The sequence below is a fragment of the Ursus americanus genome, chromosome 9 (assembly GCF_024610735.1).
Source record: "Ursus americanus isolate L20-20 chromosome 9, mUrsAme1.1.p, whole genome shotgun sequence".
Taxonomy (NCBI): Eukaryota; Metazoa; Chordata; class Mammalia; order Carnivora; family Ursidae; genus Ursus; species Ursus americanus.
In genome coordinates, this window is record NC_142135.1 from 62711261 (window position 1) to 62729961 (window position 18701).

The 18701-nt window shown below is 40.2% G+C and overlaps 1 protein-coding gene across 10 annotated transcripts in view; it reads right to left on the bottom strand.

The window, feature by feature from the left end:
• The window catches only part of CSPP1 (centrosome and spindle pole associated protein 1), a 381696-nt gene that overhangs the window by 242294 nt on the left and 120701 nt on the right, over nucleotides 1–18701 (bottom strand). For all 10 annotated transcript variants that reach the window (XM_087864846.1, XM_087864853.1, XM_087864850.1 and 7 more), the window contains 2 exons: nucleotides 3686–3825; nucleotides 785–925 (listed from right to left, as the gene is read on the bottom strand). In XM_087864846.1, coding sequence (XP_087720972.1) covers nucleotides 785–925; nucleotides 3686–3825 — 281 coding nt within the window. The remainder of the gene's footprint in view (nucleotides 1–784; nucleotides 926–3685; nucleotides 3826–18701) is intronic.

An 18701-nucleotide genomic window follows, 5' to 3' on the forward strand; every position in this document is an offset into this window, starting at 1 on the left:
GACCTGAGAATGAGAATCTCTTCTCATTCTTATTACCGGACTGTTGTGTTTTAGGACTCCTTTTCTGTGGCCACCCTCAGTGGCCTACAGGCTGGCAAAGCTGGTGAAATATGTGAGGGTCGTGCAGGACACTGGGCCAACGGGGCCCACAGATGCTCTGCTCTGTGAGGCAGATACCCCCACTCGGCCATCAGGTGCTCCCTAACCCCCAGTCCCATACTCCCTAGATTTCTCTTCTGCCGCATTCAGCACACTTATGCTTATTTAGCTTTAACTCCTCCAACAAAGCGTAAGCTCCTTGACAGCAGTAGCGTACTTCATCCATCACCACATCCCCCGGATGTGGGGCAGTACTGGTGCTCACCACACGCACTCAGTAAGTACCTGCGACCGGCTGATCGTACAAACACACACTCATAGCCCAGTCTCACCGAACAGATTTTACACCGTACCAAACCCTGTCAGACACACATGGCAAAGAAATGCCCCATAGGGCACTGGTGTGTTTGCCCAGGACGCCTTCCCTTGGTTCCTACTTCCTGCTGATGTCACCTGGCCTACCCGAGGTACTCAATCCTCCCTGGGCCCCCCCTCATGCATAACGAACCTCAGCCACCGCCCACCAGAGCCCTCCCAGGAACCTGTCCTTTTCTAGGTCTATCTGCCAAAATGGCCATGTGAGCATGGAGCTGCCAGTGGAGGGAAATCCATACCAGGAGAAAAAAAGCCAACAATAAACAACAACCCACTGATACTATTTGAGATAGGAATGATTATTTCTTACCTTCAGCACCTTCCTGCATCTTCATTCTATTCAGTTTCTTCTGCTGCTCTCTTAGCAGGGCTTGCTGCTGAATCTCTAAGGTGTGGTGATCTCTTGGAGGATCCGGGTACATAAATTTCAGATCAACTCGTGTTTCTGAATCTAATACAAAAAATATACAGCTAGGGGCGCCCGGGTGGCTCAGTCGGTTGAGCAGCTGCCTTCAGCTCAGGTCACGATCCCGGGGTCCTGGGATCAAGGCCTACATCGGGTTCCCTGCTCGGCTGGGAGTCTGTTTCTCTCTCTCCCTCTGCCGCGCCCCCTGCTTGTGTTCTCTCTCTCTCTCTGTTAAATAAATAAAATCTTTAATATATATAGAGAGAGAGAGAGCGCAAGCACGTGTGTGCACGAGCTAAGTTCAATCTTGTTTCCAAAGGAGACTATAAAACTTTACTATAAGTAACATATGAGTAACTTAATTTCAAAATCAAGGAACAATTAAAATAATAAAATATCACCAAAGTCAAAAGATATTAAAATTATAAAACTCAAGAACACAAAATTAATATTCCTTAAGTAAATGCCCTTACACAAACTTATCAACATTAAAAGGAACCCCCCCCCAGGACAAGCAGTAGTATTATGCATTCTCCATCCGTACCTCCCCACTCCCCAAAATGCCCCCCAGAGCACACAGCTGGGCAACTATGTACAGATATAGCCAAGCAGTTAGTCACAGGGCTACAACTCAAGCAGCCATCAGACACTGTGATCACAGCCAATCCCTAAAATATATTGAAAAAATGAAAACATAATGTTATTGACCAATTAATATTTTAACCCTTGCAAATATACAAAAAGCAAGATAAATGCAGACTGGGTGGAACTTTAGGAGAGATGTCATTAGTGGAGGAAATGACAATCTAAGAATTCATCTATGCCACAAGTTCAAGAGCATCAAGTGATCAGAATGAAAATGCTAAAATTTAATTTTTAAATCTTGAGAACAAAAATATAGATCACACATTTAAAAAGCCTTGAAACTATTATTCCCTTTGATCTACTAATTATACTGTTGGAATATAATTTAAAGAAATGATCCTCGATATGTAAAAAGCTTTATGATCAGAAATTATCACAACTACCAAAATAAAGTCATAGTACAATATAATAAAAAACATGGGAACCGTGTTGAGTATCTAAGAATTAGAAAATGGTTGAGAGCAAAGTTAACAGAAGACACTCTGGACACATGAGCTTGGATTGGATGGACCCTGACTTGGTAACTTCCAGACTCAGTTTCCCCTCTGTAAAAATGAAAACTATCAAAAACTGAGTCATATCATGAACTAGGACTCACTGTGGAAATCATACAGGGAAACGAATGGCTCGATTTTATGGTGAAAACCTTTTTTGTTCTCACAATCTCTTCATACTCTTTGAGGACCCCAAGGAGCTTTTATCTATGTCTCTTTCTCTCACAGACAAGCCTTATTAGAAATTAAAACTAAGAAGTTTTAAAACATGAGAATACACAATGAAGTTATCACATGTTGTGTAACCTCCAGAAAACCTGTACACACATGTGAGAATAAATGTGAAAAAGACAAATAATTTCTTAGTTTATAATGAAAACAGTTCTGACTGCACAGGTTCCCTGACCAAACTTTGAGACCCACTGGTTTAATGCAACGCCTGGCATATAGTAAATTATCCATATGATAGCATTAAAAAACAACAGTAAATGTAATTGATGACACTTGTAAATCTAAATGAAAAACAAAAGAGAAAATTAAATACAGTCATATCTTGTTTTTGTTTTACTTTTTTGTTTTAAATAGGCTCAGAAAGAAGACTAGAAATATGAATCATGTTTATATTTAGGTGGTTTGATTAAGGTGATTTTCCCCTCATCTGTGTTTTCAAAACTTTCAGTAATAGATATTACTTATAACCGTAAAAAGAAAAGAAGTTTAATTCTGGTTTATCTGGTATAGGTCATATGATCACACATCCAACAATTTGCCACCTCGACTCCAACACCTGCTCTATTAAATGGTCCAAAAGGAAAATCACATATAAACCACATTTTGGTTTTTCTACACATTTTCAGTCTCCCAAGCCCCTATGTCTCCTGGTAATCCTATTTCCCTACTAAGCTTTCCTCCTTCTAAGCACTATATCAAATCTCAACTCTCATCCTTCGGCTCTGTCTGAGTCACTCAGGGACCCTACTCCCATCATTCCCTCTCTCTCCTGTACCCTACACACACACGTCTTACCCCGTCACAGCCCTCCACATTAGCACCCCACACATTCCCCCAGCTCTGGACCCTCCGCGCCTCCCCTTCCCAGCCAAGCTTCCACCAGGGGTTGTCTTATGCTTACTGTCTCCCAACACTCTGCCTCTTACTCAATCTTCATTCCAACGTTAATTGGCTTCTGATGCCCTAATTCCACCAGAAAAGTTGTGAGGTCACCAGTGACCTCTGATCCAACGGACACTTAGCAATATTCCTCTTACACGATCCCTTCTTCTTGACACACTCTCTTCCCTCAGCTTTCAGGACACCACATTCTCCAGTCACTCTGGCTGTTCCTTCTCAGTCTCTTGCCTAAGCTCAGTTTGCCCTGTCCCCCATCCATTAATGACAAGTGCCACTCTTCTCATTAGTCACCTGATGCAATCCACTCGGGAGAGGCTTTAACAGCTGTATGCTCTCCAAAAGAAAAGAGTTAGACAAACTAGAAGTTTCATCTACCGGATTGGTAAAGTGAAGAACTAAAGTATATAGAAGTTTTCTTCATCACTATTTAAAATAGGTGTCCTAAATGAAACTTTACTTTAGAAAAAGGATACAAATAAATACTTGAACATAGGTAGAACACAGGCTGTATCTAAAAGAGCAGCGTTCTACTCACCTCTATCTTTCAGCTCATTGAAGTCATGAATATTCTGAAAAGTAGCAGCATCTAAGCCCTTAGGTGACTGTCTCCTCACAGGAGCTTGCAGCCGATGCCGAGCCATGTCAAATATATCCATGGGATTCCTGTCTCTTTTCCTATAGATGGATGACAAATTTTGGTGAATGTGTTTCAATGAGAAGAGAATTGGGAATTCACATTTAACTCCCTGTACAAGAAATTTGGCATCTGACATCACAGTATATTACAAAACTTTAATATCTGTTATTTCTATCTCTTGTATTAAAAAATATAGTAAAGGTCAGTGTAATCTTTCAAGATATTCTGAGGCAAAGTACTTTATCAGAAGAGTAAAATAAATAGCTTTACCTTAGAATGTTCATATAATAGAAAGACCATAGTCTTTGAGGTCAGCAAAACTAAGATTCAAAGACCAGCTCTGCTATTTACTGGCAGTTTGACCTGGATTTCATCATCTGTACGAAGCAGATGACGTCTAGTCCTTCTAATTAAGTGAAGTTGTATGCTGTAAAGTACCCAGCATTGTACTTGACATATGTTAGGTAATCAATAAATGTTATCTTTCCCTCAGCCTAAAATAAAAATTATACAGAGAAATATGGTATTAATACACCGCCCAATATAATGGGTACTAACCACAGTCTCCCCTAATTTTACAACACGCTTTCAGGGAACTCAGTACCTACTTAGTTAATTTAATACTCTATTCCTGTGGTACCTAGGAAGTTAACATAATAGGCAGGGGGCTTAGTAATAAGGAAGTTTCCTGCTAGGGCTTTGGGGGACTGACTAAGAAGAGGAAAGGGATGGGGGACAGTGTCTCTCGCCCCGAAAAGAAAGACCTACCTGTGATTCCCACAGCACTAGACAGGCCCCCTCTATTTCTGAAAACGAGGCTTTAAGCTACAGCTGTCAGACTTGGCCCAACTCCTGCCTTTATTTCTTTGTTCACTAAATCTTCCCTAAGCATCTAGATGGGAACAGCTTGGATCCCAAAAGGCAATACCACTGCTCTCCTGGAGCTTCCTTTTGGGGTGAGGATAAGGAGTCACACGGGCCACAAAAGTCCCCCGTCAAGGCTGACACAGACCTCTAAATAGTGAGCCACCTTGGGTGATAAGAAATGCAACACAGATTCATTACAATGCAAAACAAATACTAAAAAGGCTTCTAGGAGGCCATTAAACTGGACTCCTGCCTAGTTTCCATTTCTGCTAAAAGTTAAATAGGCTGCCAAGTTAGGAATTAGGTTATTAGATCTTCATTGGATATGAGCTGGCTAGTGTTTGTTTTGTGCCTAACACAAAGTAAGAGCTTAGTAATGTGAGTTTAATGAAGAAGAGATTCTTTTTGTGAAACAATTTAAAAAACTGGAATAAAGAATCAACTCTGAGATGTCTCTGATTGATAGATATTAAAAATTATACCAAAGTAAATGTATTTAACCAGTGCTTGCTAAATGATGGCAATCTAACATGCATTCTCTAGTAAGTTAAGTTAGCATGTAGAATTTACAAGGTACTTTCAAATATATACAAGTATTTATGCTTCACTAAAATCTCACGGAGTAGAAATTATTGTTATCACTTGCAAATGAGAAAACTGAAAAGCTGCCTGGTTTCTCTTTCTTATATTGGTTTGCCAAAAGAGAGTACCGTGTTCAATTTATGAACGAAACAAAGTAAATAAATGGCAATAACCCGCTACACCGAATTAAACATGCATATTTGAATATGCAAAGCTGCAATAGTTAAGACATTTATAATTTATAACATCATAAAAGTAAATAAAGAAAAACTATACTGACCTCTCAATTACTTAGAAATAGTTGATAAATAAAATAGAATTAGTCCTTGAAAATTACCACCTTGGGCTAACATTTCATTATCTAGCCATTCTGTATTCTTAAAATTTTCTGTGTTTACTTAGCCAGAACATGCTTGGAGGTTATGCTGCTACATTAAAATCCTATCACATACTGGATTAGAGTCCTAAACATCAGTACAAATTTAAGATGAATACAAAATGATAGACCAGGAACAATGACAGATATGTTTATGACTTAGTACACATACATATATTAAATTATCTAGCTCTGTCCACTAACAGGGCCCAGAAGCAAAGACACCCAGCAAGCACATCCGGCATCCAGAGCTTGGTTTCGAAATACCATTCTCCAAGAGGAACCATGGCTTCCTGGAGAAATGGCTGACTTCAGAAGGGCTGGGGTAGAGGAAATACAAGAGGATCCTGGAGTGTCTCTTGGAATACCAAAAATAGACAATGGATTATACCCCAAAGTACAAAATAAATACACATGAAACAAAAGTGATATAAATAAATAAACAAAATTGAATAAATAAATGGAAGAGAAGGGACAAATTTTTTTTTTAAGATTTATGTATTTATTTTAGAGAGAGAAAGAGAGAATGCGAGAGCATGAGCAGGGGGAGGGGCAGAAGGAGAGGGAGAGAAGCAGACTCCCCACTGAGTTTGGAGCCCAACATGGGGCTCGATCGCATGACCCCAAGACCATGACTGAGCCGAAATTGAGTCTGACACTCAACCAACTGAACTACTCAAGCACCCCAAGAAGGGACAAATCTTTCTTACAAAAGAATTCTAAATATATATATATTTATATATAGAAATATATATAAGTATTCTATATATATTTTATATATATTCTATATATATTTATTCTATACATATATTTATATATAGAATTCAAAAGAATTCAAAAGAATATATATATATATATATATATATCCCCCTCTACAGGCTATGGAGCTTAATCCTACCTCCTACCCGTTCTTGTGAGTGTGCCAAATTTACTGATTCATGTCCTAAGAATAGTAACTGCCGTAGAGAAACCTGGCAAATTCCACTTTAACCAAATGATGAAGGTTCCCATCCCCAGGAATGTCATGTAGATGCAACATACCCCTATTATATGACGTGATGAGAAGGCCATCCACCCTGTGCTGTTCTTTCCAAAAACCCTTAACACCAGTCTAATGATGAGTAAACTTCAGACAAACCCAGACTGGGAGATATTCTACAGGATTCTACCTGGCCAATACCCCTCTAGACTGTCACAGTCATGAAAACAAAGGAAAGACTAAGAAACTGGCCCAGACCAGAAGAGACATGACAACTAAAAGCAGTGTGGTACCCTATATTGATTAGATTCTGGAACAGAAAGAGAACATTAACGGAAAAACTAGAAAATTCCAGAAAGTCTGGAACTTAGTAGTAATGTTTCAATATCAGCTTTTTAGTGATAGTCATACTCTAGTAACACAAGATGTTAACGACTGGGAAAACTGAGTGAGGGGCATATGGAAACTCCGTACTATGACTGCACCTTTTCTTTAAAATGATGCCAAAATAAATCATTTATTTAAAAAAAAAAACTCCCTTAAAAAAAAAGTGTGGTAGTTATCCACTTTATTGATTTTAAAAATCTACCAAAAGACTGCAATCTGCAGTTTGAAGAACACTACTTTAAAAAGTTTATGAGTCCTTTTGGCAAAAATGATCAGACATGTTTCATAGTCTGTAAGTTATCTTGCTAGAAAATAAGTATTTGAGAAAATAGATTGTTGATGGAAAATGTAAAAAAAAAAAATAGCTTTAAAATGTAATCGTCTGCGATTATTCCAACTCTGAAGTGTTCCATTCCCATACCATTTTCCCCTCAAGGACTAAAATTCTGTGCCTGATGTTGTAGAAGACTAAAAAAGGGAAAGTGAAAACAATGTCTTCATAATTTTCTAGTCTTGTTTCGACAATCTCTTTCCCAGCATGGACTTCCCTACCACTTAGATTAGGTTACAAAGCACCTTCTGCACCCATCTGCCTGTGTACACGTGGACTGAGATCAGTCAATTATTCTCATCCACCGGTTTCCGTGGTGAGAAAAACAGTCCATTCTAAGATAGAGATGGAAGAATGGTATGCCCCCCAACTCATTTTTTACTAAGTCTAATCCTATTAATCATTTCAAGATTAGGGCTAGTATTTCTGGGTTTTCTTCAAGAAAGTGCTACTTCAGGGAGCCTAGGTGGCTGGGTCGGTTAAGCATCTGCCTTCGGCTCAGGTCACGATCCCAGGGTCCTGGGATCCAGCCCCGAGTCAGGCTCCCTGCTCAGCAGGGAGTCTGCTTCTCTCTCTCTCTCCCCCTGCCCCTCCACCCCACTTGTGCTCTCTCTAATAAAGTATTAAAAAAAAAGAAAGTGAGTGCTACTTCGTTCTTCCTTCCCCATCTCAACATCTGTCACCACTGCCACCACCACCACCGTCATCTCCATAAATATATTATTCGCAGTAAGGAAGGACAGTTAAAACACTCAATTTAAATGTTTTATATTAGGTTATTCATTAAATATCCATATTAAATATCAGCTAGTAGCTATCAAATCATTCTGAACACCTGTGAACTCAACCAGAGATCTAAGGAAGGAATAGCTGCAACCCTACAAATAGAAAAGCGACCACTTTCTGCAAGGTAGGAGGTGTGGAGAACTGAATCCAAAGCTCTATATATATGCGAAGATAAATCGCAGGGAGGAGGGAGACTACCTAAGCCAACACCAGAAACATAACAGCAGCCAAGCACAAAAGCTGAACTTTTAGAAGGCGGCTCCAGTGAGACAGCCCTGCCTGAAGGGCTCGCTCAGGTGGTGAAACGTGGCAGAAACCTAGGTGGGACAGAGTGGTCTCAGGATCCTCAGGGTCAAAGAAAGACCGGGGGCGCCTGGGTGTGGCAGAGCTCCCAGGCCTGGAGTGGGGAAGTAGGCTGCAATTAGAAAGCTGGGGGGGGGGGGGCCTCCCAGCATGGTGTTGCCTTACATCACGGACCGCCAGTTTGGCGACTACACTTCGAGCAGGGGCCCAGCAAGCGGCAGCACTGACCCCACTTTCTCCCCTGTAAGCAAGTGTGCGCCAGACGAGCTGCTGGGTTTGGAGATTCCAATTGCAGTCCCGCGCCTGAGACAGAAACACTCAGTCCAGGCTGAGTGAGCACAAGAGTGCAGACGGAGACCAGGGAGACAGATGTGACTGACTGCTTCTCCGTGAGGGCACACTGAGGAGTGGGCCTCGCGAGCTCTGGCTCCGGGACAGGAGACTGGGAGGCCGCCATTTCCATTCTCATCCTCTAAAGCTGCGCAGAAAGCCCTCAGGGAACAAAACCACACAGAGCAAATCCGAGCAGCTCCCTTAGCTGGACCCTTGGCAAGGGCGATGCACTTCCGCCGGGGGCAAAGGCACTTGGAAACAGGCCCCTCCCCCAGAAGATCACCAAGAACAACCAGCCAAGACCAAGTTTACAGATCACAGAGAACAATACATTTCTGGCACTGGGGGAAAACAGTATACAGGACTTTTGGGGTTTTTGCCATGATTCTTTAGTCTTTCAATTTTGATTTTTTTGCTCTTTCACTGTTCAACCACTTTCCTATTTTTTTATCAACTCTTTTTAAAAATCTTTTATAATTTTCATGTTTACACTTACATTCTATCCTTTCATTGTATTTCATTTTATTTTTGTATATATACAAAAGTTTTTCTTTCTTTACAATTATGGGATTCAGTTTCTTCTAACAGACCAAAATACACTCAGGATATAGCGTATTGCTCTGTTCTGTTCACCTGTCTGTTTATACTTTTTTTTGTCTTTTAATTTTCATTTTTACAGTTAAATTCTATACTTGATTGTATCTAATTTTATTTTTGCACGTATAAAGTTTTTCTTTCTTTACAATTTTGGAATCTATTTTCTAACAAACAGACGAAAATACACACAGGATCCAGTATATTGCTCTGTTCTGGTCACCTGTCTGATTATATACTCTCACTTTCTCTCTCTCTCTTTTTTTTTTATGAGCTGGTATTGTTCCCTTTTTTTTAAATAATAACATTTTTTTATATTATGTTAGTCACCATCCAGTACATTCCTAGTTTTTGATGTAAAGTTCCATGATTCATTACTTGCGTATAACACCCAGTGCACCATGCAATACGTGCCCTCCTTAATACCCATCACCGACCTATCCCATTCCCCCACCCCCCTCCCCTCTGAAGCCCTCAGTTTGTTTCCCAGAGTCCATAGTCTCTCATGGTTCATTCCCCCTTCTGATTACCCCCCCTTACTACTTCCCTTTCTTCTCCTACTGATCTTCCTACTTCTTATGTTCCATAAATGAGTGAAACCATATGATAATTGTCTTTCTCTGCTTGACTTACTTCGCTTAGCATTCTCCTCCAGTCCCGTCCATGTTGCAGCAAATGTTGAGAAATCGTTCTTTTTAATAGTTGAGTAATATTCCATTGTATATATGGACCACATCTTCTTAATCCAGTCATCTGTTGAAGGGCATCTCGGCTCCTTCCACAATTTAGCTATTGTGGTCAGTGCTACTATGAACATTGGGGTGCATATGGCCCTTCTCTTCACTATATCTGTATCTTTGGGGTAAATACCCAGTAGTGCAATTGCTGGATCATAGGGTAGCTCAATTTTTAACTTTTTAAGGGACCTCCACACTGTTTTCCAGAGTGGCTGTACCAACTTGCATTCCCACCAACAATGTAGGAAGGATCCCCTTTCTCCACATACTCTCCAACAATTGTTGTTTCCTGCCTTGTCAATTTTTGCCATTCTAACTGGCGTAGGGTGGTATCTGAGTGTGGTTTTGATTCGAATTTCCCTGATGGCTAATGATTTTGAACATTTTTTCATGTGTCTGTTAGCCATTTCTATGTCTTCATAGGGAAAGTGTCTGTTCATATATTCTGCCATTTTATGACTTGTTTGTTTCTTGTGTATTGAGTTTGAGAAGTTCTTTGTAGATCTTGGATACCAGTCTTTTACCTGTAGCGTCATTTGCAAATATATTCTCCCATTCCGTGGACTGCGTCTTAGTTTTTTTGACTGTTTCCTTGGCTGTGCAAAAGCTTTTTATCTTGATGAAGCCTCACAAGTTCATTTTTTCTTTTGTTTCTCTTGCCTTTGAAGATGTGTCATGAAAAAAGTTGCTGTGGCTGATGTTGTAGAGGTTGCTGCCTATGTTCTCCTCTAGGATTTTGATGGATTCCTGTCTCACATCGAGGACTTTCATCCATTTGGAGTTTATCTTTGTGTATGGTGTGAGAGAGTGGTCAAGTTTCATTCTTTTGCATGTAGCTGTCCAATTTTCCCAGCACCATTTATTGAAGAGACTGTCTTTTTTCCACTGGATGTTTTTTCCTGCTTTGTCAAAGATGAGTTGCCCAAAGAGCCGAGGGTCCATTTCTCGGTTCTCTATTCTGTTCCATTGGTCTATGTGTTTGTTTTTGTGCCAGTACCATGCTGTCTTTGTGGTCGCAGCTTTATAGCTTGAAATCTGGCAACAGGATGCCCCCAGCTTTGTTTTTCCTTTTCAACACTTCCTTGGCGATTCGGGGCCTTTTCTGGTTCTACACATATTTAAGGGCTGTTTGTTCCCATTCTTTGAAAAATGTCATTGGTATTTTGATCGGGATAGCACTGAAAGTGTAGATTGCTCTGGGTAGCATGGACATTTTAACTATGTTAATTCCTCCGATCCATGAGCATGGAATACTTTTCCATCTTTTTGTGTCTTCCTCAATGTCTTTCAAGAGTGATTTGTAGTTTCTAGAATATAGATCCTTTATGTCTCTGGTTAAGTTAATTCCAAGATAACGTATGATTTTTGGTGCTACTGTAAATGGGATGGATTCCCTAATTTCTCTTTCTTCAGTATCATTCGTGTATAGAAAGGCAACTGATTTCTGAGCATTGATTTTGTATCCCGCCACATTACTGAATTGCTCTATAACTTCTAGTAGTTTGGGGGTGAAGACTTTTGGGTTTTCCATATAGAGTATCACGTCATCTGCAAAGAGAGACAGTTTGACTTCTTCTTTACCGATTTGGATACCTTTTATCCCTTTTTGTTGTCTGATTGCTGTTGCAAGGACTTCTAGTACTATGTTGAATAATAGTGGCAAGAGTGGGCATCCTTGTCGTGTTCCTGATCTTAAGGGAAAGGCTTCCAGCTTTTCCCCATTGAGAATGATATTTGCTGTAAGCTTTTCTTAGATGATTTTTATGAGATTGAGGAATGTACCGTCTATCCCTACACTCTTAAGTGTTTTAATCGGGAAAGGATGTTGTATTTTGTCAAATGCTTTTTCTGCATCTATTGAGAGGATCATATGGTTCTTGACTCTTTTCTTGTTGATATAATCTATCACACTGATCGATTTGCAAATGTTGAACCACCCTCGCATCCCAGGGATGAATCCCACTTGGTCATCATGGATAATCCTTTTAATGTGCTGTTGGATCCTAATAGCTAGGATCTTGTTGAGAATTTTGGCGTCCATATTCATCAGGGATATCGGTCTGTAATTCTCCTTTATGATGGGGTCTTTGCCTGGTTTGGGGATCAAGGTAATATTGGCCTCATAGAATGAGTTTAGTAGTTTTCCTTGTTTCTATTTTTTGAAACAGCTTCAGGATAATAGGTATTATTTCTTCTTTGAATGTTTGGAAGAATTCCCTGGGGAATCCATGAGGCCCTGGAGTCTTGTTTTTTGGGAGGTTTTTGATAACTGCTTCAATCTCTTCATAATTAATCGATCTGTTTAAAAAATCAATTTCTTCCTGTTTCAGACTTGGTAGTTTATAGGTTTCCAGGAAGGCATCCATTTCTTCCAGATTATTTAATTTATTGGCATAAAGCTGTTGATAGAAGTTTCTAATGATCCTTCCTATTTCATTGGTGTTGGTTGTGACCTCTCCCTTTTCATTCATAATTTTGTTAATTTGGGTCCTTTCTCTATTCTTCTGGATAAGTCTTACCAGTGGTTTGTCAATTTTATTTATTCGTTCAAAGAACCAGCTTCTAGTTCTGTTGATCTACTCTACTGTGCTCCTGGTTTCTAATTCATTGATCTCTGCTCTCATCTTGATCAATTGCTTTCTCGTGCATGGATTAGGCCTATTCATCTGTTCCTATTCCAGCTTCCTGAGGTGAGAATATAAAAACTGCATTTTAGATCTTTCTATTCTTTTGAGTGAGGCTTGGATGGCTATGTATTTTCCCCTTAGGACTGCCTTTGCAGTGTCCCATAGGTTTTGGACCGTTGTGTTTTCATTCTCGTTGGTCTCCATAAATTGTTTAAATTAATTTTTGATTTCCTGGTTTATCGAATCATTCCTGAGCAGGATGGTTCTTAGTCTCCAAGTGTTTGAGTTTCTTCCAAATTTTTCCTTGTGATTGAGTTCCAATTTCAAAGAATTGCGGTCTGAGAATATGCAGGGAATAATCTCAGTCTTTTGGTATCGGTTGAGACCTGTTTTGTGACCCAGCATATGATCTATTCTGGAGAACGTTCCATGTGCATTCGAAAAGAATGAGTATTCATTTGTTCTGGGGTGTAGTGTTCTATATATTATATATATATATATAGATATATCTATATATCTATATATATCTATATATCTATATATATCTATGAGGTCCATCTGGTCTAGTATGGCATTCAAAGCTCTTGTTTCTTTGATGATATTCTGCTTAGGGGATCTGTCTATTGCTGATAGCAGAGTGTTGAGGTCCCCCACTATTAACGTATTTTTATCTATATGTCTTTTTATTCTGTTTAAGACCTGGTTTGTGTATCTTGCTGCTCCCCTGTTGGGGGCATAGATATTTATCATTGTCATATCCACTTGTTGGATACATTCTTTAAGAATAATATAGTGCCCTTCTGTTTCTCTAACTATAGTCTTTAGTTTAAAATCTAATCTGTCTGATATGAGAATTGCTAACCCAGCGTTCTTTTGAGGTCCATTGGCATGAAAAATGGTTTTCCATCCCTTCACTTTCAGTCTGGATGTATCTTTAGGTTCAAAATGAGTCTCTTGTAGACAGCAAATGGATGGGTCATGACTTTTTATCCAATCTGCAACTCTGTGTCATTTATGGGAGCATTTAGGCCATTCACATTGAGAGTGATTATTGAGAGAGATGATTTTAATGATGTCATGTTGCCTGTAAAATCTTTGTTTCTATAAATTTCTGTTCTGTATCACTCTTGGGGCCTTTTTACTTTTATAGAACCCCCTTAATATCTCCTGTAGGGCTGGTTTCATGGTTACAAAATTGGTCAGTGACTGGCGATTCTGGAAGGTCCTTATCTCTCCATCAATTCTGAATGACAGCCTTGCTGGATAAAGGATCCTTGGCTGAATGTTTTTCTCTGAAAGAGCTTTAAAAATGCTCCCCCAACCCTTTCTCTCATTCCAGGTCTGTGTAGGCAGGTCTGATGTAATCCTAATATTTTTGCCTTTGTACGTGAGAACTTTCTTTGCCCTGGCCGCTTTCAATACTGTATCCTTGGATCTAATATTTGCGAATTGCACTATGACATGATGTGGTGTAGATTTGTCGCGGTTGATCTTGGGAGGGGTCCTCTCTGCCTCTTGGACATGAATGCTTGTTTCCTTTGCTAGATTGGGGAAGTTTTCAGCTACAATTTGTTCAAATATCTCTTCTAAACCTTTCTCTTTTTCCACCCCCTCGGGGATGCCGATGATTCTGACATTGGAGCATTTCACTGAGTCAGTAATCTCCTGTAACCTACATTCTTGAGATTGGATTTTTTTGAGCCAGGTTTCTGTTTTAGCTTTCTCTTCTACCATCCCATCCTCCAATTCACTAATTCGTTCTCCTGCCTCATTTACCCTGCCTGTCAGATCATCTAGTTTTGACTGCATTTGATTCATAGCATTTTTAATGTCTGCCAAATTTGCTCTCATTTCCACCCTTAGAGATTCTATATTCTCATTAATATTTTTTTCAAGTCTACACATCATCTTGACCATTGTTACTCTGAACTCCATTTCTGATAATTTGGTTATATCCATATCCATCAGTTCTGTGGCAGAGGCCACAGACTCATTATCTTTTCTTTGCTGGGGGGGATTTCTCTTCCTCGTCATTCTGATGAGGAGAGGTTAAGGGGTTGTCCAGAGCCCAAATTATTGACCAGGACTCAGGCAGTGTGCTCTTGTTTTATAGGGACCTTAGGGATGTGGGCTTCTTGATTTTTCAGCCTGCCTTCTGGGGGCGGGGCCTGCCACGCTGATACTCAGGCAACCCTGTTTGGGTAGAGTCTCCCTGTCCCATGCGAGGGGGGATGGGGATGGGCACACTGTGAGCCAGTATTTCCAGGCTTTTGTTCTCTGGCCGGCTTTCCCTGGCAGTTCGCTATGACTCTTCTGAGAGTCAGAGCAGCAGTGGTCAAATCCCAGCCTCTGTCTCAGAACAGAGAGATTGCAGTCCTCTCTCCACGGAGATCTTCTGGCCTCTTTAACTCTGTTTCTGTTGGTGCTGCTAAAAACCCTGCAGCATCCCGGGTTGTGTGCCCCACAGCCGGCGTCCCAGCCCTCACTTCCAGGGCCGGCACATCTCTGTCCTTTGTGTTTCTTAACACCGCCAGCTGCCCCCGCGCGCTCCAGAGCTCCGTTTCAGTGTGGTTCTCGCACACTCTAGGGCTCCGATTTTCAGACTGGTCGCGTGCGTTCCCAGGCTCACGTCTCAGTCTGCTCTCTCGTGGGTGCTGGTCTGCGAGTCCGCCTGCTCCCCAGTGCAGGTGGCTACCGCTTCCCGGCGTCCAAGCGCATCGGCTCCCTCCCCCTTCCGTTTATCTTCCAATATCTGTGCATGGTTTCACGGCTCCCCGCTTCGTACCTCAATACTCAGTCCTGGGAATGTTCATTTGTATAAATCCAGGTGTATCTTCCTACATCTCAGGCTGATTCCGTGGGTGTTCAGGATGGTCTGGTACCTATCCAGCTCGACTCAGGGGACCAGCTGAAAAAGGGGACCCCTACTGCTCCGCCATCTTAACTCCTCTCCACACTCTCTCTTTTTTATTTTTATTTTTTCTGGTTTAACATCTCTTCTGATTCGTTTAGTGTATATTTCTCTGGGGTCATTGTTGCCGTTTTATTTATTTATTTTTTAAGATTTTATTTATTTATTTGACAGAGATAGAGACAGCCAGTGAGAGAGGGAACACAAGCAGGGGAAGTGGGAGAGGAAGGAGCAGGCTTCCAGCGGAGCATGGAGCCCCATGGGACCTGGGATCACACCCTGAGCCGAAGGCAGATGCTTAATGACTGAGCCACCCAGGCGCCCCTTTCGTTGTCATTTTAGTACTTTGTTCTTTTGTTCATCTATTCTTCTCTGACAGAATAACAATATGAAAAAACTCATCAAAAAAAAGAAAAAAACAAGAGGCAGTAATGACAGTCAGAGACCTAATCAGTATGGACATGAGTAAAATATTGAAACTAGAGTTCAAAATAAGAATTATAAAGATACTAGCTGGGCTTATGAAAAGCATAGAAGACACTAGGAAAGCCTATCCTGGAGAAATAAAAGAACTAAAATCTAATCAAGTCAAAATTAAAAAGGCTATTAATGAGACTAATAAAAAAACATGGAGGCCCTAACTGCTAGGATAAATGAAGCAGAAGAGAGAATTAGTCATATAGAAGACAAAATGATGGAGAATAAAGAAGCTGAGAAAGAGAAAGATAAACAACATCTGGATATCGAGAGGAGAATTCAAGAGATAAGTGATACCGTAAACCAAAACAATATTAGAATAATTGGGATCCCAGAAGAGGAAAGGGAGGGCAGAAGGTATGTTGGAGCAAATTATAGTGGAGAACTTCCCTAACGTAGGGAAGGCAACAGGCATTCAAGTCAGGAGGCACAGAGAACCTAAAAATCAGTAAAAATAGGTCTATACCTCGACATATAATAGTGAAACTTGCAAATGTCAGAGACAAAGAGAAAATTCTAAGAGGAGCTCAGGACAAGAGGTCCATAACTTACAAGGGTAAAAATGTTAGACTGGCAGGAGACCTACCCACAGAAACCTGGCAGGCCAGAAAGGACTGCCATGATATATTCCGGGTGCTAAAAGAGAAAAATATGCAGCCAAAAATACTTTATCCAGCAAGGCTGTCATTCAAAATAGAAGGAGAGATAAAAAGCTTCCAGGACAAACAGAAACTAAATGAATTTGTGATCACTAAACCAGCCCTGGAAGAAATATTAAAGGAGATCCTTTAAACGAAGAGAGAGCCCAAAAGTAACACAGGCCAGAAAGGAACAGAGACAATATATACAGAAACGGGCACTAAATCCATATCTTTCAATAGTTACTCTGCTTATAAATGGGCTATAGGCCCCAATCAAAAGACAGGGTATCAGACTGGATAGAAAAGCAAGACCCATCCATTTACTGTCTGCAGGAGACTCATTTTAGACCCAAAGACACCTCCACGTTGAAAGTGAGGGGATGGAAAACCATTTATCATGCTAATGGACAGCAAAAGAAAGCTGGGGTGGCAATTCTTATTATCACACAAATTAGATTTTAAACCAAAGACTGTAATAAGAGATGAGGAACGACACTGTATCATAATTAAAGGGTCTATCCAACAAGATGATCTAATAGGTGTAAATATTTATGTCTCTAACATGGGAGCAGCCAAATATATAAGGCAATCAATAACTAAATCAAAGAAACACACTGATAATACTACATAAGAGTAGGGGACGTTAACACCCCACTCACTGCAATGGACAGATCATCTAAGCAGATGATCTACAAGAAAACAAGGGCTCTGAAAGACACACTGGACCACATGGACTTCACAGATACATTCTGAGCATTCCATCCTAAAGCAACAGAATACACATTCTTCTCCAGTGCACATGGAACATTCTCCAGAACAAATCACATCCTAGGTCTCAAATCAGGTCTCAACTGGTACCAAAAGTTTGGGACATTCCCTGCATATTTTCGGACCATAATGCTTTGAAACTGGAACTCAATCACAAAAGGAAAGTTGGAAAGAACTCAAAGATATGGAGGCTAAAGAGCAACCTACTCAAGAATGAATGGGTCAACCAGGAAATTAAAGAAGAATTTAAAAAATACATGGAAACAAATGAAAATGAAAATACAACTGTTCAATATCTTTGGGATGTAGCAAAAATGGTCTTACAAGGGAAGTATATAGCAATACAAGCCTTTCACAAGAAACCAGAAAGGTCTCAAATACACAACCTAACCTTACACCTAAAGGAGCTGGAGAAAGAACAGCAAATAAAGCCTAAACCCACGAGGAGAAGAGAATTAATAAAGATTAGAGCAGAAATCAATGAACTAGAAACCAAAAGAACAGTCGAACAGATCAACGAAACTAGGAGCCGGTTCTTTGACAGAATTAATAACATTGATAAACCCCTTTTATCAAAAAGAGAAGAGAAAGGACCCAAATAAATTAAATCATGAATGAAAGAACTCATGACCAAAACCAAAGAAATACAATTATAAGAACGTATTATGAGCAACTATATGCCATGAAGCATATCTAGAAGAAATGGATGAAGCAATATGAAGCAATCTAGAAGAAATGGATGCATTCCTAGAGACATATGAACTATCAAAACTGAACCAGGAAGAAATAGAAAACCTGAGCAGACCCATAACCAGCAAGGAAACTGAAGCAGGAATCAAAAATCTCCCAACAAACAAGAGTCCAGGGCCAGATGGTTTCCCAGGAGAATTCTACCAAACATTTAAAAAAGAACTAATACCTAATCTTCTGAAGCCGTTTCCAAAAATAGAAATGGACGGAAAACTTCCAAACTCGTTCTGTTAGGCCAGCATCACCTTGATTCCAAAAGCAAACAAAGACCCCACCAAAAAGGAGAATTACAGACCAATATCCCTGATGAACATGGATGCCAAAATTCTCACCAAGATACTAGCTGATAGGATCCAAAGGTATAGTAAAAGGATTATTCACCATGACCAAGTGGTCTTTATTCCTGGGCTGTAACAGTGGTTCAACATCCGTAAGGAAAGGACAACAATCATATAATCCTCTCAC